This window comes from Chelonia mydas, chromosome 1, assembly GCF_015237465.2.
Source record: "Chelonia mydas isolate rCheMyd1 chromosome 1, rCheMyd1.pri.v2, whole genome shotgun sequence".
NCBI lineage: Eukaryota > Metazoa > Chordata > Testudines > Cheloniidae > Chelonia > Chelonia mydas.
In genome coordinates this window covers 253,616,439-253,638,580 of record NC_057849.1, presented here as the reverse complement: position 1 = coordinate 253,638,580, position 22,142 = coordinate 253,616,439, and the positions used below count along the sequence as shown (strand labels likewise).

General features: G+C 45.7%; 1 protein-coding gene across 15 annotated transcripts in view; it reads left to right on the top strand.

Annotated features, from left to right (window-relative positions):
• Positions 1-12,317, top strand: part of RBFOX2 (RNA binding fox-1 homolog 2) — a 251,317-nt gene extending 239,000 nt beyond the window's left edge. For 13 of the 15 annotated variants that reach the window (XM_037880678.2, XM_037880649.2, XM_043542681.1 and 10 more), the window contains 3 exons: positions 1,925-2,013; positions 3,361-3,433; positions 6,101-12,317. In XM_037880678.2, the coding sequence (XP_037736606.1) occupies positions 1,925-2,013; positions 3,361-3,433; positions 6,101-6,145 (207 nt within the window). In that variant the 3' untranslated portion in view covers positions 6,146-12,317. Of the gene's footprint in view, positions 1-1,924; positions 2,014-3,360; positions 3,434-6,100 lie in introns of those variants that run through there. The other 2 variants (XR_005222667.2, XM_037880655.2) reach the window with 2 other exon arrangements.
• Positions 12,318-22,142: the final 9,825 nt, after the last annotated feature.

Genomic DNA, 22,142 nt, shown 5'->3' with positions numbered 1-22,142 from the left:
ACGTGTGGAACTGGGTAAATTTTGCATCTGCCTGAACATCAGACATACCAAGAATTCAGGAATCTCATAAACTAGGAGAGTACAGTGGTGGTGTCAATTTGAAGTTTTGCTTGCATTTGCTGGCGAAGGTTAATATGGATGAACTGGGTCTCACTGTGCCTCGTGCACCCTCTCTCTTTTGTGTTTGGGGATTAGCAGTAAAGTACAAAAACCCAGCAAATTTAAGTGGAGGGACTAAAAACAGCCAGGTAAGAGTGGGAGAGTAAAAGCAGTGACATCACACCATTTTAAAAAGATGATATAAGGTTTAATGGGTGAGGATTTGCAATATGCTATATCTCATTAACAGGAAGATCCTAACTTAACCCTAGACATTATATCTTCATCTCCTCCAAAGTAAGAAAGCATCTGCAAACTTGTCTTCCAGTCAGCTCCCCACCCTTCATTCCGAGTAGCTCCACTAAGGCAGTGGAAACTAAACAAAAGCCATTGCCTCTTTTTAAAAAGAGAACTTTGAGACAAACTTCACAAGGAGAAGGATCATGTATTTTCCCTCAGATTGAATATGAGCTTGAGTTTTTGCTTTTGCCCTCCTCTTGCCAAAAGTTTGTCAGCTAATGATGGCAAAGTTGTCATTAACCCAATCCAGAGATGAAGGATGTAAGGCCAGCATTTGGTCCTACACAACTGCGTAAATGTTGAAAACTGTCTCTGGGGTTTTCTGGCTTTAGTAATGGCTCAAGCTGGAGTCACTGGCCATATTATCCCCATATGGTTAACAAAAGCCATGTTCAAAGTTATACAGTAAATGCAGATCGAATCCCCATTTCACCAAGTTCATTATCCTGGTTTCTGACACTAGAAGCCTCTTTGGACGGGTCTTTGTCTCCATTCTGAGCAGGAATATACCTTTCAGTCCATAGCTTACCTTTAATTGCCCCATGAAAGATATAGAAAGCCGCTTGCCTAACTACTCAGGTCTCTCTCAGCCCCGAGAAGGGGGAAAAGGAAGGAACTGCTTGTGTCTCTGCTTTTCCGGAATTCCACTCAGAGACCCACAAATCTTTCTTTGGCTCAGAATTTAGAATGAATTTTGCCTATTCTCTGGGAGCTGTAACTAACTATGAACAACCTCCCATGATCTGTAGCATCTCAGCGTCTTTTAAAAGGCTTCTGTGTATTCTCAGAGCAACTATAGCATGGACCACAGCAACAACACACGCTTCCCTGACATAATGCCCAGATGTCCCCCACATGCCTCAGTCTTACTTTAAGGGGCCAACCCAAAGTGGCAAAAGGCCTGTTCAGTCTCTGTAAAGGTTTAATCCTTGCTGCCTCTGCTGAGAATGCCAGCTAGTGGCACCTGCTTCAGTTTCTGGGCGTTTCGCTAACTCATCATTCTTTTGTGTATCTGGACCAGGTGAATATCTAAACTTCTTGTTCCTCTCACAGCAAAAAAACAAAAGCAGGAGTTTCCCTGCGTGATTTTCTTTCTGAAGTGCATATTGGTGGAAAAGAGAACACCTTGTTATGTTCCTTTGCCCACAGCCCACACCTCCCTTCTTAGGCAGCTTCCCCCAACTCTGGCAGAGGGGCATATAGGGGTACAACAGCCAAATTTAGCTCTTTTCTGTCCTGGTTTTCCCCTCCTCAACACCAGCTGTAATTTCCCACACGAATGACCGTATGAGATTTCCTTTGGCTTATGCCTTTCACTAAACTGCCTACTGAGGCTTTGATTCAAGGCTCTCCCCAACCCTACTGAGGGGTAGAACATAGATGGGTTAGAGGGTGACTCTGTTGTGATGGATGTAACATGGGAGCTGATGCAGTTTGAAACCCTTCCTCTCCTTGTGGTGTGTGTGAGTTTTGCTTTCTGTTGGTGGACAGGTATCTGTAAAGTCAGTTCTCTTTTCTCCTGCAGGGTGGATATGCCGCCTACAGATATGCACAGCCTGCTACTGCAACAGCAGCCACGGCCGCTGCGGCCGCTGCAGCAGCTTACAGCGATGGGTATGTAAGGAGGCATGGGGCGAACTGGATGTGCTCAGGGGTTCGTGGAGCACTGCTACTCCTTTTAAATACTCCTCTATCTCATTACTCTGGCTCATTCCCCCTCCCCCACCCCCAAAGACTCCCCCCATCCACCCACACCCACACACACTTTAGAGGAAGATGTCCAGTTGGCCCATTCCAGGCTTGAGCTCTGTAGCTGTCAGATATATGGAATAGGGCACTAAACCTGGTTTCTCCCTTACCCCTTTGGTCCTCTGCCAAAAGAGACAACATGGTTTTATGGTTAGGGCCAGGTACTGGGAGTCACGAGACAAGGTTTATAGTCCAATTTCTTTGTTCTGTGACTGTGGGGTAAGTCACTGAATCACTCAGTGCCTCAGTTTCCCCATCTGTAAAATGGTAAAAATGACCTTGTAAAGTAGTTTGAGATCCTTTCATGAAAACTTCTATATAAGTGCAGGGAATTATTCAGATTATTATCAGAGTAATTGCCATAAGGTCTTTTACCTCCCTGTACAGTGAAAATTGCATACTAATTCAAATGCATGGTGGGACTTTTCAGTCTTACTAGAGCTGGGGGAAAATTTTCAACCAAAACTTTTGGTGGGGAGGGGGAGCAGGGGCAGGGGAGGTGTCAAAAATGCAAATTCAGTAACACCAAAACATTTCATGAATTTGTGTTGATTTTGCCAAATTGTTCTGGCCAACTCTCCTCCCCCGCATCCCTCCCAAAAATCTGAAAAAAATCTAAATGTTTTGTTTTGACATTTCAAACTGAAATGTTTCAATTTTGGGGTCAAAACCACTTTTTATTTTGAAATTTCCTTCAGTTTTGAAAATGCAAAAACTTTAAGAAAAACACTTGAAGTCAAAACAAAAGGTTTTGTTTGACCTGAAACTAATTTTTTTTGAATTGTCAGCAAACTGAAAAATCCCTAATTTATCCAGCTCTAAAGCTTGCACTCCTGTCTTCATATTCTGGACAATTCCCCTCTCCCTTCCATTTAGTTGCTATAATCATGGCAGCTGCCCTAATACCAGTAGTTGCCCTCCTCCAAAATCGCACCACTAGAGGTAGGAGGGGCACTAAATGTGATGCCAGCTGTTGTCACCACGCTCCTGCTAATTGAGAATATGGCTTTTGTGTGTCTCCTCCTTGCAGGCCTTTCTTTCATCCCATCTCATACAACGTATCCATAGATGCTCTCTGGAGTGGGGCTGCCTCAAGCAGGTGTGGGCGGGGGCACAACATTTCCCCCCCCAACCCTCCCACTTCCTCTCGTCAAAGAGTAATATCTAAATCCCTCTGTGGAGTGACATTTTTTCTTTTCCGCCTTTCCTCAGGTATGGCAGGGTGTACACAGCAGACCCTTATCACGCCCTTGCCCCTGCCGCTAGCTACGGAGTTGGCGCTGTGGTAAGTATGATTTTCTTTCTATCCTCCTGCCATTTCTCTCATTCCTACTATGGTGAATAGCTGCCCAGGGCACAGGAGCTGCTATGAGTCTCCATCGACCACCTTTTCTCTTCAGTCAAGAGGCCTCTCACTGCAAGGAAGCTCTCCAGCTAGTCCATGCCCTCTTGTCTGTATTGCCTGACAGATCTGTTACTGCAGTTGGAGATGAGCAGTGTCTTGTTGTTCTGGTGCTTAGGAGAGGGATGGGGAGAGCAATAGGGTGATATCTGATAGTGTGGCTTTATTATTATTATTTGTATGACCATAGCGCCTAAGAGCCCGAGTCATGGACCAGGATCCCACTGTACTTGGTGTTGTACAAACAAAGAATTAAAAGATGGTCCCTGCCCTGAGGAGCTTACAGGCTAACCAGACAACACAGAAACAGGGTGGGGGAAGGGGTCTCTCACACAATCAGAGTGAACAATGTGTTGGTGGCAAACAGCATGTTAGTGCTGTGACTTTTTTCCTTGTTTTGGTGGGTGCAGTTAGGATGGGATAATTAAAAGGAAGGGCAAGGGGAACATTGAAGGGAAGGGAAATGAGGGGAATAGGGAAGGGAGGGGAGAAGAGGAAAACAGGGGTGATGCTGAGGCAGAGAGACTGTGAGGGAGGAGGGAGGGTTGGAGCCAACAGCCAATCAGCACAGGGTGGAAAAAGTCCACTCAAACCTGTAGAAAGTTCTCCCAGGATACGTCTACAATGCAGTGAAAAACCCGCGGCACTGAGTCTCAGCCCAGGTCAGCTGACTTGGGCTGCAGGGCTATAAAATTGCAGTGTAGACGTTCGGGCTTGGGCTGGAACCTGGACTCTGAGATCCTCCCCCCTTGCAGGGTCTCAGAGCCTGGGCTCCAGCCCAAACCTGAATGTCTACACTGCAGTTTTATAGCCCTGCAACCCAAATCCTATGAGCCCGAGTCAGCAGACCTGGGCCAGCCACGAATCTTTTATTGCAGTGTAGACGTAACCTATGGATCAAAGGTCTCTGATTTGGCTGTTTCTGCCCTTAACCAGCCCTGCTCTGTAGCTTTCTTCCAAGCCCACGTGGGGGGAAGGGCAGAAAGACACACCTAGGTCCTAGTGCCCCCAGAGTGTGTGGACAGTCTCCCCTGCACAATCCTGAGGACAGGAGTACCCCCAGCTGGGCCCATTTTACCCCCTGGCCCTTGCTTTGGCTGCTTCTGCTTCTACTGGATGGAGTCTCTGGAAACTGTTGTGGCAAAGCTTGAAAGCACAAGGCATCCTTTCACCACCACTTCCCTTAACTTTAAACACTGTGTTAAATGTCAAGAATACTAATTCTTGGTAGGGGAGGTAGAATAAGGTCTTGTCTCTCATGGGCCTCAAGAGAGCTGCCAATGGAGTTGTTGTTCCTGGTTCCCCCCGGGCACTAGAATGAGGTTGCTGAGGAGCAACACAATGATTGGCAAAGTGCAACCTGTCAGCTATGGCAGAAAGAAAGTCAGTAAACAATTAGGCCCTCAGGGCCATTGCACCCATTGCCTTCAGTGGGTTTCCACAGGTGTCACTGCTTGGGACTTTGTATACCATTGTTTTGTACAAGAAGGAAGAGATTCCAGTTCCATCGCTCAGCTCTGTAGGGCTCAGAGGAATAAAAAGTAGCAAAAGTTTATTTTGTTACTAAAGTCAGATCTGACTCGGATACATACACAGAGCAGGTTAGCTGAGGTAGAAGGAGCCATTTTTCTGCCCCTGCATTGCTCTGTAAAGCAAAGCAGAACTATATAGAAAAGATGGCAGGTGAAAGGATCAAGGACTCGTTGCAGAGAACAGACCTAGATGGCTTGCTTGGCTCTCCTTTATCCTCAGTGCTTCTTGCATTTCTAAATCCCAAGTTCTATATGTTTAAGGGCTCAGAATGGGAGGAAACCCCCTACAGAAAGGAGCATGAGGGCCTTCGAGCATTGGAAGCATTGCAGACCAACACTGAGGTGCATGGGGGTGTGGAATTCCTGGGATTGGAACAGCAAGGGGTGTTCCAGGTCAGGAGTGACTAAGGAGACCACATAGAAAGTGTGAAAAATCAGGACAGGGGGTAGGGAGATGAGATAATAGGTGCCTATCTAAGAAAAAGCCCCGAATATCAGGACTGTCCCTATAAAATCGAGACATCTGGTCACTCTAGGAGTGAGATGCTGGGGAAGAGCTGTGGTGGGGGACATGACTGGAAAGACAGGTTAGACCAGGTCAGGAATGAGGTGTGTGGGCATCTGAGGTGAGTGGAGCAGCTTGCACAGAACTCACCCTCACCATCTCTGCTTCCAGTCAATAGTGTATCTCTGCTCTTATGAAAATTGAAATGCAAGCGGGTTCATCCAAAAAGGAAACATAGAATTGTACTCTGAGATCCTTGGAGCTGTTTGGATTAGGAGATTTGCTCAACTCTACTTTCAACTAACTGGTTGTCTGTGAGGCTGTCCCATCTGAGCCTGGTGTCTGTTTTTTCTGACTTTCCCATCTCATCTGCCAGTGGGAGTCTCCAAAGATGGTAGATCAACACCCGGACGCACTCTCACCAATCCCTTTCATGGAGTTTTTGTCATTGCTTTGAATGTTTCTCTCCCCAAGCTCCTAATCACCTTTTCTTTTATCCTTTAACTTCTGCAGGCGAGTTTATACCGAGGTGGCTACAGCCGATTCGCCCCCTACTGAAGTGACGTGAGCCCCTGCAAGTGGGACAGCCCCCCCAGTTCATGAGGCCTGGCTATTGCAATATTTACTAGTAGAGGAACTCTATAGCAAGATGAGGAGGAAAAACAAAAAAAGAAAAGAGAAAATACTTTTTTATACCTCACTATGTTCTTTGAATATGTATTTTTCCTTTAAATTTCTGCCTTTAATTCTTTTGTTCCAAAGATTGTGCTTTTTTTGTTTGTTTTTTGTTTTTTAACTGTGGTAAAAAATAATGCATTTCCGTGTCTGTATGTTGGTGCATAGCTTATCCTACCAATCACGGAAGAGGCAATTAATGATAAGGAAAGATGTTAGGAACCAATATCATGCAATTAATCGTGGACAAAGTTACTTACCTGGGTCTGGTGCTTGGCACCTGTGAGATAGGAGGATGTGAGGGAGAGCCTCTTCCTGCTGTGTTTCTGCCCTTTGGAGGGACGCATTGATTGGCTGTGGCTGGAACCCACATGCTGGTGAGAAGTAGTTGTTTGTATTTGAAAAGAAGGGAGATGCAGAGACTTCCAGCATTTTATCACCATCTGGCATGCACACACTTGGAACAGTTTCAGGGGTGTCAGGACTGTATAGTTGGCAAGAGAAGATTCCCCAAACTTGCCCAAAGACTTGGGCGATTAACTGCAGTAGGGGACAAGACTTTGAAATGAATTCTTGATATCTCTCCCCCCACACACACCTTGATTGTTGTCCACTACTGGACTGTAATTGTCTGTCCTTCCTCTGCTTTCTAAGGTCTTTCTCCTTTACTGCCCCTCTTTTTCCCTTCTTGAGGATTGGTTGGTGTGATGCTGCAAACGTGGGCCAGTAAGGACAGAGCTTGAGGCAATGGTTGAGAGTGCTTGTGTCTCGGACATCAAGGAGTGGTTAGATTTACCGAGCATTTGCAGCTTTATGGGGAAGGAAGCTGGCTGAAGAACCCTGCATCGGTGCCACACTGAGCTGCTCTGAGGTTCAGCATTCAAGGTCCCTCTCCCTATTCACCATGAGCCACTTAGGCATTGCTGCAAATAAATCATTAAAGTAGTGTGAAGACAAAAAATGAGTCATGGAGCAGCTGCAGAGGGACAGAGGAGTGTGTGTGAGGGGAAGAGAGTGTGTTTTATTTCAGAACGCTGTTCCTGAAGTGATTTTGGATAGCTCAGATGTCTGGAGGTAGGCAGAAGCCGTTTGTACAAGCTCTGAAGTCATAGGAACCTCCCATCTGCTAGATCTATTTGAGGCCCTTAAATATTTAATCTAGAGCCCCAGTGGCCATTTGCCCAGCCTCTCAGTATCCTGCAAAGAGCACCTGGACTGCTCAGTCCACATTTACACTACAGACTATTTAGAAGGGCTCCATGGCTCCCAAGGCCATCTTCCTTCTGCTCTTTTAACTGGAGTGATTCTTCTATTTTAAAAAGCAGGCATTTTATAGGTTTCTGCAAGGAGTCGCACTGTGGCAGGGAGTCGTTGCTGTCAACATCTGAGCTTGATTTTAGAACTCAGAGGAATAGTCTCCCCTCCAGTTGTTAGTTTTTGCTATGCTCCCAGCAACTCTTGCAATCAAAGGCAGATTCTCTGAAGCTTTATCTAACTCTAGACACTAGAGAAACAGAGAGAGAAGCACAATTCCATTTGGCTCTCTTGTCTAGCTGAACTGGTACGGGGGTGACTTTTCACTCCCAGAAGGGCTGTGTGGGGTGTGGATTTGTAGCTAGAGCCTTTCAACTCCTGCCACCATACACTTGCTTCTCTGTCAACAGTTGATATCAGAATAGGAAAGCAGATGCGCTGAACTTTAAGCATTGTAAGTGGGCAGGGCTGTCTGGGAGGTGCACTGACCCACCATGCACAACACACATCTTTGCTCTTCCCCTCAGCAAACGTCCTCCCTGTGCCTGGCAGGGAGGAGTTGCCTGAAATGGGAAGGATTGGGGAGACATTAGTTAAGCTAGAGACCCTAAGGCTATTGATTCTATGGAGGAATAGCTAGAACAAGGGGACACCAAACTGCCAGCCTGTTGGCCACTTTTTTCGTTGTTTTTTTTTCTCCCCCAAGCCAAAGTTTGGTTTGTTGCAGTTATGACAATTTTTGTTGTTTGTATATAAATATTTTAGTTAGATTGAAAACGGGGTGGGGGAGTGGGGTGTTGGGCTTTCACAAAATCAAGGAAATGAGGGGACGGTGGGATTTTTGGCTTTTACTGGTTGAGTGGGAAATTTTTTTTTCCAGTAGAACTTCTAGTGTCATATTGAAGGGAAGCCAATTTCCATCATGTGGCAGATGGGAGTGGGAGACTCCTTTCTGGAGCTGAGACGCAGCAAAAGCCTCAAATGGAGTTCATCATAGCCACACCTAGGGTGGTGGGGGGAGTGAAAACAGGATGTCTCTTCCCTTACTCTCAGGAAGGAGAAATTGCTGATGCTGTAGGGCCACAGAATGGGAGAGGGTGAGGGGCCACAGCTTGCTTAGCGCTGTAGTGGGAGGAGCTTGAGCTTCGGCCGCTTTCATGTGTCTCAGTTCAGCTGGTTCTGACTGTAGCTTCTGAAAGGTCAAGCTCCACTTTCTCAAGAGCCCTCCTGCACCATGGCAGCGCAGCGTGTGGTTGGTTGCCCCCTTGCTTCTCCATCTGTAGGGAAGGCTGAACACATTTCTGCTGTTAAGTAGGGTCTGTGCTCGACAGATATAACCCCGCTTAGTGCTGAGAATCTGGGTTCTTGTCACGTAAGTGCCTGGGTTTAGCAGGGGGTGGGTCACCTAATGCTTTAGCACCTACTGTCACCAACTTCTGATCCACAAAGGCCAGTCCCCTAATGCATCAGTGGGGGCTGCCCTGATCTATTAATCTCTGTTCTAGGCCCCTCAGTGTATTAGCACCTGGGTTTCCCTAATTCCTACTCCATGGTGACCGGGCTGGGGGGAAGCTAAGCCCTTTGTCCTGCTGACTACAGGAGTTGGTTCTATAATTTTAGACATTTACCATCCATACAGTCCAGGTGATGCTTTCCAAAACCAAGACCTCCCAGACAGCTTTTACCACAGCTGGATTTTTGCAGCATGGTTGCTCCTATGAATTCTGTGCCATGGCAAGCAAGAGCCTTTCATCCCTCCCTCCATCCCTCTTGGCAAACACAATGACTCTGATTCCACAGATGACATTTAATGAATTGGCTCATGATACGAAGGACCTATTTCCATTCAGATTAGCCAAGCCTTGGCTGGTTTGAAGTATCCATTGTTCCAAAGATTGAGGAAGGCCCATATCTCCCTATGCAGAATTAATTATACTCAGGCTTTTTACAGGGATGAGGGGAATGGGGGTACAAAAGTGGAGCAGGCTTTTGTCACTGAGAACATCTAGTACTTTTGTCCTGTAATGATCAGTGTTCAAGAGTTTCTGTCACACAGGACTTGGCTCAGGTCCTTCACCACTTAGGTCTGGTCTGCCCCCCAGTGTTTGTACCAGTATAACTAGTTTGGTTAGAGGGGTGATTTTAATGATATTGTTATACTGGTACAATCCAAATGTGGGTGCTGTTATACTGGTATAAAGGTGCATTATACCAGTATAGCTTTTTCCCCTTTCCACATGGGAATAAGCTATATCAGTATAAGGCACATATGTATATTTGTGTCCACACTAGAGGTGTTGTGTGACTTTAACTACACTGGCGTAGGTAAAGCAGTACAACTTTTGTGTGTAGACAAGCCCTTAGTTACCCATTTCTTATAACCAGCCATTCATAGGGCAGGCAGTCATGGAGGTCCTGTCTACAGTAGAGTTCAACCATGTTAGCCAAAGCCATGCTTTTAAATTATATTCTTGCTTAGACAGCCCACTGCTATGGGGACAGTAGTGTGGTCCAGTGGGATAGAGCACTAGGCTGGGAGTGGAAGACCTGGGTTCTAGACTAGGTTCTACCAATGATCCTGCCATGTGACCTTGGGCAGGCCTGTTCATCTCCCTGTGCATCAGTTTTCCCCATCCACAAAGCAGGGATTGTGATACTTTATCCTCCTTTTGTGAAGCCCTTTGACACCCATGGATGAAAAGTTCTATATGAGATCTAAGTAATGTCTCAAATCCCAGTATAGGTAGGGCCTAACTGGTATAAAATGGTTTATAAAACAATTTCATAGCCTAGCAGCTTGCTGGTGAGAATCATTCTTAACTGAGGTCCTGGCTGTTGTGGTTTTTTGAGCTCTGCTATGTGGGCACCTTGGGGGCTTTGCAAATCTTCATATATCCCCCTTCTACCCCAATCCCCAAGGAAAAGACAAGTAGAGAATAGGTGTGGGGAGCACTTAGGAATTCAAGAAGGGAAAGAAATATTGGCTCTGGGGAACTCTTCTTTTGCTGAGTCCAGCTCCAAAGGGAAACCACACAAGCAGCTTGGAGAATAACTTGCTGCTTGCGCCCCTCTAGTATGGTCACGTCTAAGGAGTCCATGCCTTGGCGGAGGGGGAAGTGGTTTTTAAAGAGTGTGTTACTTGTTTGCACTGTTTTAAAATAGGAGAAAAAAACAAACTAGTGAACAAGGTGAACATCCAATGTAAACTTCGGTGTGTTTTTATTTTGTCATGCTCTTGAAAATGTCAAACATTTTGTAGTATACACGAGTGAGACTTGATTCTTTGTTGCATAAAACACTATTTTTTGGTGATGTTACTGTCTGAAAAGCTCCTCCCTCCTTGCCCCCACCCTACTGATCTCCCCACCCCAATTTATTTTATTCTATAATGAAATCACCAGTCGACAAGGCATGCAGGAATGTAATAGCCAGAGTGTGAAATGGGGTCCTTTCCAAGTAGGCTTTGGGTGTCCTCCAGGGTGGAGTCCTTCCTGTAGCTTGCAGTATGCAATATAACACCCCTCCCAGAACACACACCGGTTACAAAGCAAATTGAACTAAGACGTCCAATGCCAGAATCGGTTGCCACCACTAACAGTGGAGGGGGACATTCCAGAAGTGGTGTAACCACTTGCAGTTGTTGTCCTACCCATGTTTCTGGCAGCAACCAGTGAAAGCTTACACAGGAAGATGACAAATACGGTCAGTGCCAGTGCAGCCAGTCGGCAAAGATTGGTAGCAGAGTAAGAATACATCAGCCAAAACCTTGCCTTTAAGGAAATTGATGATGTATAAAGCCGTCCACCTGAGTATTCATTTGGCTGGCAATCTGCAAAGTGCCAGTGATCTAAGGATTGATTCTAAAGCTGGTCAATAAGTCTCTCTTTTGCCAGATATTTTTTTGGGGGTGGGTGGGAGGGAGGGGTCTGTTTGTTGCTTCCCTGAGGAGTGATCTTGTTACGGGAATCTGGCCTCCCACATAAATAATCTCAGCTTCAGTCACTTTCTTCTGTTTTTCTCTTGACAGTATTTTTTGTGTGCGCGCGTGTTGTAGTTTTGGCAGCTCAGTTTGGCTGCGTTCTCAAGTGACGAAGTAATCCTCTTTTACCCCAGGGGATATGATTTGTTTTTCTTTTTATGTTATCAATTCTGCTTGTAAATAGCTGGAGCAAAAAAAAAAACCTGGGGCCGATAGCAAACGAGAACCAGGGCTGTAGAGCGATATGGAGCTGGTGGAGAGTTTACTGACCTCACGGGCTGATCTGCCTGAGACTTGGAGCTTTTCAATGCAAGGCTAAAATTCCACGGAACCTCCAGTGGCAATGACTGACTTTGCCCCTTCATGCGGTCTCCCCACCACCTTTCCATTGCCAGGTACCCTTGGGGCATAGGATGCATCAAAATTAGATGCTTTCCTCTCCCCTGGATCATTTCCTAGGACGCCCAAGCTGCTTGTTCAGGGTCCCATTTCTCTGCTGACTCTGGAGAAGCAGTACCTGCATCCCAGGGCTTTGTGACCGTCTCTAACTTCCTTCCCCCTCTCATTAAGTATCATATTGTATAGTAGCTTTCAGACCATACAGTATTCATTGGGTTACTCCTATTATTATCAAGTAGCTGGAATTGTGAAGGTCGGAGTAGTTAGATCTTTAGCTTTTATTCCTTTTTTTGTATTACTATCCATGTGTATAAATTATTGATCATGTTGCTGGCTTTTATAAACTCTAAGCAAGGGAGGAGCCCTTCCTCACCCTTTGCAAATGGTAATGAAGCACTGTTTTTAAATAAAAGAGAAACACCAGTCAGATGTGTCCTGAGTGTTTGTTTACGGGTTCTCTGTTGTGAGCGTTGTTGGTTTTCGTGCCCATTCCCCTTTGCAGAAGAATTTCGCTGTTCTCACTTTGGAGGGCAGAGAGGCTTTTTTTAAAAATGATCAATGTAAAGCTCAGGAAAGTCAAGCCAAGAATACTGCCAGGATGCAGGAGAGGCACTCTCACAGCTCTGCTGATGCACCTCAGTCGTGACCGACCATGTTCGTTAATTGGGCCCCCAAAGCTGTCTGTATCTCCCAGTCCTGTTCTACCGCACTCCCTGTTATCCATATCCTGCGTTTTCTTAAAAGCAGAAAAACCCACTCACTGTGGACATGATTTGAGACTTTATTTCACCTATAAGCAATCCACATCTGAACCCAGTTTTAGGGGGTGAAAGGCTAATATTTCAGCCCATAGCGTCTTTAGGGCCATTTGCCTTAAACCTGTGTACCCAGCCACCCTGCCATTTGTGTTCGCATGGCCTCAGCACATGACTCAGAGTCAGCAGTTCTAGGTTCTAATCTTGGCTCTGCATAGATTTCCTGTGGGAGACTGGACAAGTAATTTTAAACTCTCTGATCCTTTTTCCCCGTAAAATGAGGATACTATTATTGCACACAAGTGTTGAGGTTTGAATTCATTCATATTTTATAAAGTGCTTTGAAATACTGAAATGAAAGACATCATGCAAGTGTATTATTATTAGCCCTTGAAATAGATGTGTTTTCCAGGCTAATGATCCTAAGAATGAGGGAGAAATAATAAATCATAGTGCTGGCAGAATTACGCGTAATTGTAAAAGCTGACAAGGGGAGCAAAAGAATACAAGGAGAAATCTGTGGCCAGCAGCATTAAGGAAAAGAAGGAGAATTCTGGAGTACATCAGGAACAAAAGGAACGCTACCAAAGGTATTAGTCCATTTCTAAATGGAAATAGTAGAATTGTCAATAATAATGAAGAAAGGCAGAAATGTCCAATAAATATTTGTTCTATGTTTGAGCAAAAGCAAGATGATATATTCATATCCAATATTTTCCATTCCACCAGTAACTAAGGAGAATGTTAAACAGCAGCTACTAAAGTTAGACTTCTTTAAATCAGGAGATCCAGATAACTTGTTTCCAAATAGCTGAGCAAAGAGCATTCTGGACCATTAATGTTGATTTTTAGTAGGTCTTGGAACACAGGAAGTTCCAGAGGACTGGAAATTAAGCCAGTGATGTGCCAGTATTTAAAAAGGGATGACCCAAGTAAGTGTCAGCTTAATTTTGATTCCAGGTAAGATAATGGAACAGCTGATACTGGACTTGATTAATGAAGAAATAAGAGGGTAAAACAATTCATACCAGTCAACATGGGTTTATGTCAGAGGTGGGCAAACTACGGCCCGCAGGCCCTTCCTGCTCGGCTCATGAGCTCCCGGCTGGGGAGGCTAGCCCCTGGCCCCTCCCCTGCTGTTCCCCCGCAGCCTCAGCTTGCCGCGCCGCCAGCGCGGGAGGGGGCTGCAGTGCAGGGGCAGGGGAGAGAAGGAAGGGAGGCTCACCTGCAGCCACAGGGGAGCAGGCAGGCAGGTGGTGCGGGTGGCGAGAGCACGGCGAACGCAGGCAGAGGACTCAGGAGGACCACCGCGCAGCCTGCCGGAGAGAAGCGGCACTTTGAAGGGGAAACCACTGCTCCTCCTGAATCCTCCGCCCATGTTCGCCGGGCCGCATTCTGAAAGAAGCTTTAGAGGGGGGCCTGTTGGGGCGGGACTGTGGATAAGGGTCGGGGCAGTCAGGGAGCAGGGGGGGGTTGGATAGGGAGTGGGGTCCCGGGGGGGGGGGCGGTTAGGGGTAGGGGGGTCCCAGGATGGAGTGGTCAGGGGACAAGGAGTGGGGGGAGTTGCATGGGTCAGGAGTTCTGAGGGGGGGCAGTCAGGGGGTGGGAAGTGGGACGGGCAGATAAGGTTAGGGTTTGGGGAGGCACAGCCTTCCCTACTTGGCCCTCCGTACAGTTTTGGAACCCCAATGTGGCCCTCAGGCCAAAAAGTTTACCCACCCCTAGTTTATGTTGATACCATTTTTCATTATATTGCAAATTTGGTTGATGAAGGCAGTAGTGTTGGTGTAATATGCTTGGACTTCTGTATGGCATTTGACTAGGTACCCAACTACATTTTGATTAAGAAACTAGAACAATACAAAATCAACATGATACATAATAGATTAAAAACTGGCTAACTGATAGGTCTCAAACAGAAAATCATTACTGAGAAGGTGTGTGTCTGTTGATGTCTGCAGGGCTGGTTCTTGGCCCTATGCTATTCAACAATTTCATCCTGGAAAAAAACACACAGAAACAACACTGATAAAGTTTGCAGATGCACCAAAGATTGAGAGTCATAAATAATGAAGAGAACGGGTCACTGATACAGAGTATTCTGGATTGCTTAGTAAGCTGGGTGCAAGTGAACAATATATGTTTCAAAAATGGCCAAGTGTAAGGTCATCAAGGAATAAAGAATGTAGGCCATACACGATGGAGGACTCTATATGGGAAAGCAGTGACTTTGGAAAAGACCTGGGGGTGATCAAATACTCTGGCCAGAAGGGCTAACGCTATCCTTGGCTATGTAAACAGGAATCTCGAGTGGGAATAGGGAAGTTATATCACCTCTGTATTTGGCACTGGTGTGACTGTTACTGGAATACTGTGTCTAGTTCTGGTGCCCACCCTTCACTTGAAAAATTAGAAAAGGTTCAGTGAAGAACCACAAAAACAATAAAAGGATTAGAAAACACGCCTTATAGAGATAGACTCAAGGAGCTAAATCTGTCTAGGGTATCCGAGAGAAGGTTAAGGGCTGAGTTGATCACAATCTATAAGTACCTATATGGGAAACAAATTTGATAAAAAAGAGGGCTCATCAGTCTAGAAGATAAAGGTATAACAAGCTCCAATGGATGGAAGCTGAAGCTAGACAAATTCAATATTGAAATAAGGCACACTGTTAAAAAAAAAAATGTGGGAAATTAATCTGTGGAACAACTTACCCTTGAGTTGTGGTGGATTCTCCATCACTGAAATTTTTTAAATTAAGATTGGGTGCTTTTCTAAAAGATCTGCTCTAGTTCAACCACAGCTGTTGGACTTGATGAAGGAATTAGTTTAGGGAAGTCCTATGGCCTGTGTTAGGTAGGAGGTCAGACTGGATGATTACCATGATCCCTTTTGGCCTTTCACATCTATGAATCTACTGCACTGTGATGTCAACTCTTTAATAGGTGATGGGCTTGCTTTCACTGCACTTTGGTGCTGCTAGTCTGTCCTCTAGTGGCTGGCTGAGGAAAATTGCAATTATTCCAGATAACAGTGATGGCTCTGAAACATTTTGGGACCCAGTGGGGAGCACCCTTTTCTTTTTTTCTTTTCACAAATAGTGTTTCTGTTTGGAGAGCCCCTTTTTGAGATTCAAAAAGCCCTGACTTTGGAGCACTGGTCGAGGGGTTACTTCTTTGCCCTATTGGGTTTATTTCCCATGGCGAGTCTCTCTCCGGACTGGTGCAGAGAGACTGGGTGCATTCTGCACTGTGGTGCCACATGTTCCAGGTTCACTCTCCAGTCCTATTGTCTCAACCTCTGGCCTCACGCTGGCTATCAACAACATTGGGTTGTATTGTTTGCATCTCATTAGCCGCGAGGGGCCCCCGTTAAAACATGGGCTCCATTGTGCTAGGTTCTATCCAGACAGAAATGGATTCTACCCCAAAGAGCTCACAACCTGCACGAGAGAGCGGAAGTGCACTCGCAAAGACATACTGGGAATTCATGTCTAGACGAGCAGGTTGGAGGATCACACCATCCGACAGCTGGCGTTTGGAAAGGCCTGTTCAAGAGTGAGTCTGCAAAGGCCTGGGATAGACCTGAGGAGAGCTTGGTTTCTAACCAGGCACACTCTGCTTCTGTTACTCTTTGGTGAAAGTGAAGGCAGAAGCATTTTCTTGACACCCAAAGTGCAGTTGCCAATATCCCAAGATGGCTGCCAGAAGGCAGGAATTGACCTTGTGTTGAGAAATCCTGTGACAGTTGGCTCCTGCTTTGCTGTGAGCTGATCACCCTTGGAATGGTCTGGAGACTTTGGGCACACATGGGAGAGAGAAGATGTGCAGTGCCTGCACGGAGAGCAGCTGTCCCAGTCTGTGGGTACTTTGTCTTTTTAAGGACCTGCTGAGTGCTGCACTCTAACTTTAGCACAATGGTATGGATTGACTCGGCTTGTTTTATTAATGGAAGGATATAAATACATCTGTGTTGCATCTGCCTTGTTCCTCCATGTGCAAATGGCAGGCTTTGTCCCGACTCCCTCTGGTGATTAAACTCGCCATCTTTTCAATCACAAATCACATTTCCATGTGTCAGTAGGAAATGTAAAGCTACAAATTCACTTTGCTTTGTATGGAAAGTGCGGCTCTTCAGCCTAACTCAGCTGAGAAGCCACTGATTTTGTGGAGCTCTTTAAAAATATCTTCACTTAATCTTGGTTTATATCAAATTATCTTTTCCATGATTGGCCGTTCTAGCACTGCCGATGCACTATACCCCTTACCCATTCCACGCTATTCCACCCCGTCCCCTCTGCCTCAGCTCTAAAAACCCTAGATCTTTGAGTTAAAAGCAGCAGTGCTCTTTAAAATTTTTACTACTACTTGGTTCTCCTCTGTCCACATGGAAGGAATTCAGACTCCATAAATATCTCGCGAAATTGATCAAGTACATTTCCCATGTGCAATTGACAGTTGTCTCAGAGGCCCCAGTTCTACAGAGCACAAAGTCAGTCACATACTCAACAGCTGCAGGGGTCGCAGCATTCTCATCATTTGAGGGGAGATGGCACCCTCCCATGACTCAGCAACAACATTGACCAGCTGTGGAATCATGCTCAAATACATTTGTTAGTCTCTAAGGTGCCACTAGTCCTCCTTTTCTTTTTGTGAATACAGACTAACACGGCTGCTATTCTGAATCCTTGAACTCTGTGACTGTTCAGATACAGGGCTTTTTGGGGGAAGGTCATGTGGCAGAGCTCCGACTTTGTACCCGTGGGTCCCACGCTTCTAGGCAGTTTATGCTAGCCTCAGAGGCTCACTGTGACCCTCCACGTATCCCTTCTCTCTCTAGGGCCAGGGTTACAGTCTACTGAGCCCTTTTCATCATAAGCCAGCAAGGAGGTTGGTGAGAGAACTCCCACAGTCTCCATTGTCCCTATGGGCTCATACCCAAACAGTTTAGCCTCCTGTCCTGATGGGACCTGTCTTCCTCTCCCAGGAGGTGTTTCTGTAGTGGTGGATTGGGGGGAACCCGGGCCCGCCCTCTACCCCGGGTTCTGGCCCAGGGACCCTAATGGTAGCAGCTGTTGGCAGCTAACCTTTCACTGCCAGAGTTGCTACATTTCCCTGGGCTACTTCCCCACAGCTCTCCTGCTTCTCTTCTTCACCCTTACCTTAGGGCTCCCTTACTGATGGCTTGAGGGTGTCTTCATTAACCAGCCCTTCAGCTGTGCTTCCTTTCCTCTGGCTCTCCTCGGCCTGACTGGAGTGAGCCCTTTTACAGTATCAGAAGGGCCTTAATTAGAGTCAGGTGTTCACATTACCTTAATGGCCTCACCTGATTCTTTGCAGGTTAATTGGAGTCAGGTGTTCTCATTAGCCTGGAGCCACCCCTGCTCTGGTCACTCAGGAAACAGAAAACTGCTAATCCAGTGGCCAGTATATCTGCCTTCTACTACTTTGTTCTACCCAACTGGCCTGGGTCTATCACAGTAGAAAGAAAAGGGGCAGGGAGGGGGGGAAGGGGCAACCCACCCAAAGCTTACAAAAAATGTTGGTAAATACGGCACTAGACTCCACATTTATGGATTTTACATATTTGTGTCTCAGTGACTCAATTCAATTAACCCATTTTATATTTAGGAAGGAAGCAGCTGCCAACCTTGCAAACTCACCGTGGGCTCTGGCCGTCAAGCAGAGTTCTTTGTGGCTGTGATAAAGGCAATTAATATTCTAGTTTATTATAATTTAGTTAAGAATACTGTCAATGATGTGTGAACCAGAGTCAAATCCAGCTTGCTGTCCCATAGTGTGTTGGCTCTGCAGGGGGAGCAGCAATAGAAAGATGTGAAAGCTCGATGGAGACAGAAAAAGGTCTCTGAAGACACACAGAGGGTCAAATCCATCACTGATGTAATTCCAATAACTACTGCTGACTCTAGTGATGAAGGCTATGTCTGTGCTACAGATTACGTCGCTCAGGGGTGTGAATAATCCACACCTTGAGTGACATAAGTTATACCGACCTAAGCGCTTGTGTAGACAGTGTTATGTCAGCGGGAGAGCTTCTCCCATCAGCTTAGAGCGTCTTCACCAGAAGAGCTGCACCAGTGCAGGGCCCTCCCCATCAAGTAGTTGTTGCTGGCTATTACTGGACAGCTATGGGCAATATGAAATTATCCATTGCAGCTGCCTATTGTCAATACCCTCAAGTCCCAAACTGGACACAAACTAATGCTCTAAGCAATTGATACGTTTTTGCCCTCAGTGGAAATGCTGCTGTAACACTGAGTGCTCCAAGACACAACACTAAATGCCCTGAAAGCACAATAGTGCCTTGGGAGCCAAATGCAAGGTTTTCCCCCCCTTCTCACCCCTCCTCCACACACACCTTTTCAGGCCCCATGCATCTGTGTACCCTAGTCTTGAACTCCCAGAGCTGTCCAGGCCCTAAGCTCCCCAGAACCTCATGAACACCCTGGGTGAAATCCTAGCCTCATTGAATGCAATGACAAAACTCACACTGGCGTCACTGGGGCCAGGATTTCACATGCTGCGCTTTCCCTACCAGGACCTTGAGCGTTTAGAGCCCCTGTTCCTGGCTGTGTGCTCTCATGGGCACAGGCGCTGTGCTCATAGGTCCTGTCCCTGTTTAGACCCCAACCTGTGATGGTACCTCATATCTCCCCTGCCAGTCAGGGCCCATACCTCCACTAACTGTAGGCCTGTGCTCCCATGCACGACGCCCACAATCCACATTGTGCATTCCCAGGGCAGGAATTCCCTACCCAGGAACAAACCTTCTATTTTCTGTATTGTGCGTGTTTGCACACGGGCTCCTTGCTGACGAAGAACTGTAAGTTTTTTCACCCTATTTCCTTGGAAAGTTAATTCACCTGAGACATGTGGTCTTGGATTTGGCCTAGGTGCTAGACATAATGGCATAGCCATTTTGAAACCTGAGGGATCCGGACTGATCCCTTGAGCCAGTAGGCAATTCAAGGAAATTTTAACTACCACAAGCCATCAGGAAATTTCCCCTGCATTTGCCAAAAAGTTACAGATTTGCCATGTAACCTCAGGATCCAAATAACGTGGGTGTGCACAATAGACTGATTGGGTACAGTACTTCCCAGAGTGTGGTGGTTTTGTCCCAAGTTGATACAGTGTTGTCGTTTTCCTTCCAGTGATTGTGCACATACGCATTCCACTGTAGGGTCATGGAACGTATGTGTGCACAATACATCTTGCAGAACAACAATTATTGTACATATCTGGTGAGTAACAGATTCTTGGCTTTTGCAATAGTAGTACTGGGTTTCCACATGTTGTGATAAGTGGTGTTGCCCTGTGGGTGTGTACCTCTGAGTGATGATTCTTTGTTCCTCAGTCTAGCACCTGCCTTCCTTTGCCAAAGCACCACCCTTTGGAAAAATCTTTAACTTAGTCTATTTTTAAAATACCCCCGTTCTTTTAATCCAAGAATTTTGCGGCATATTCAGTGGAAAATGGTGCCCTAGAGAGAGAAAGGAATTAGAGGCTAAATTTAGAGCTACTGGAAGCAGGTGAAACTATACTGTCTTTGCTGGAGCTACACCTAATTCTAACAGTTGGAGTTGTGACCACAGCTGCTGAAATTCTAGCAGTGCTATACATTTCCAGTACACAGGGCTGACAGCAAGAGCCCAGCATGCTCAGCAGTGGAAGGGATCAAGTAAGCTCCTGCTCTGTTTACCCAAGTTGGTTAGCAGGTGTGATATCCTGATACCAACATAAGGTCTGCTCCACATGAAGGGTGCATATTATGTATCGTCACTGGGCGGGGAAGCATAAAGTTTCCCTTAGAGTAAGTGAGGTACCATTTAGCAGCAGAGTTTGGCCCCTTTGCCTTCTTCCTGTACAAAAAAGCTCAACTAGCTTGTTAATTTCAGTAAACTAGTTAAGGAAGATAGAACAGGGAATGAACTGAGGCCAGTATGTAAAGTTAAGACCATGCATAAGTCTGCCGGATTGGAGCCTTGGGGCATAAAGCAGACAGGGAAGAATGTTTATTTTCAGACTATTTACAAGACTGCAGAGGGAAGGGTCAGGTCCTGTCACCTTCTCAAGTCAGACATAATTGTTCCTTACACAGCATTCAAGTTTACATGTCCTTGCCTCTGAAAGCAGGGTTGATGTCCAAATCATTAGGTATTTAAGACACTGACATTCCAGTGCTCACCAGGTTATTTTTGAACAACACTGTAAGGGAAGCAGCAGCTCTGATTTTTGTCCATTTTATTATAAATTTATCAAAAGCCTCAATAAGTGGCAGTAGAGGAGGGGACTGATACTTTTGGTGGAGAAATAAAAGGAGGAGACTCACCTGCATGTAACATTACTACTGTATTTCTAGACTTAGTACCTTGGATACCCTGATTCTGTCAAATAGTGACTGCCATGGATCCAAAAACTTGTCAACCTGGAGCAGAGAGAAAGGGCATCCTTGTCATGACTCACAACCTGGATTAAAGGGGCTGGGGAAAAAATCCATTACTGCCTATACAGCCAAGGCCTCAGTTCAGCGCTAATGAAAGCAAGAGCAAAATGTAGCTCTCCAAATCCACATTGAGAGGACCAAATTCTGCTCTCAGCTACGCTGTATAACTCCAGTACTTTCCGTGGAGATACTTTGGTTCCACACCTTGCAGCTAAGAGAAGAATCTGGCCTGTCAAGTTAAAAGTAGTGGCGGCAACCCCATTCCACCCTGTTAAAAGCTTTGTCAGGCATGAGAAGAGACTCCACCTTTTGTGAAATTAGAAACTGGCAAAAAGTTTCAAACTAGGGAGTAGACAATGAATCACAGAAATCCATATTTAGGCACCTAAATAGAAATGGCCTGATATTCAGAGGTACTGAGAGATCCAAATCTCCGTTGAAGTCTGTGGGAGCAACAAACAATTTTGGACTGGGAAATCCACATTCAGAGTATTTCTCAACCTCAAGTTTTTCTTCCACAATCGGTGTCCTGCCACCTGACTTTTAACAACCTATGCACCTGTACCAGTTTTTCTCTTTTTTTTTCCTTCTCCCTTCACAGCTTCTCAGCTATCTAATTCACTGGCATTTATAAAACGTCACCACAATACCTGATCAGAGTACATATGTTTGAACAGTGAAAACTGCCCGATATAGGGATTATAGGGTGGTGGAGGAATTAGTATTCTGTCCTACTCCGGGTGTAATCAGACTCTTAAATTGACCACATTATCCTTCATTTCTCTGGCCTCCTCTTTGGATCTAGTTACTTGGAGAATAACATGGCCAAGAGATGAATCCCTCTCCATGATAAGACCAGTGTCTCTGCCCTCTGACACTCCGTGCATGTCCATTTGAGGGAAATAACTTTTTCAAATAATTATTTAATTATTCTAGTGTACTGAAAATGTATAAGACATTAATCAGAACACATGGTAATGGATGAATAAGAATGATAAAAATGTAGAAAAAGCCATTTTTTCCTGAT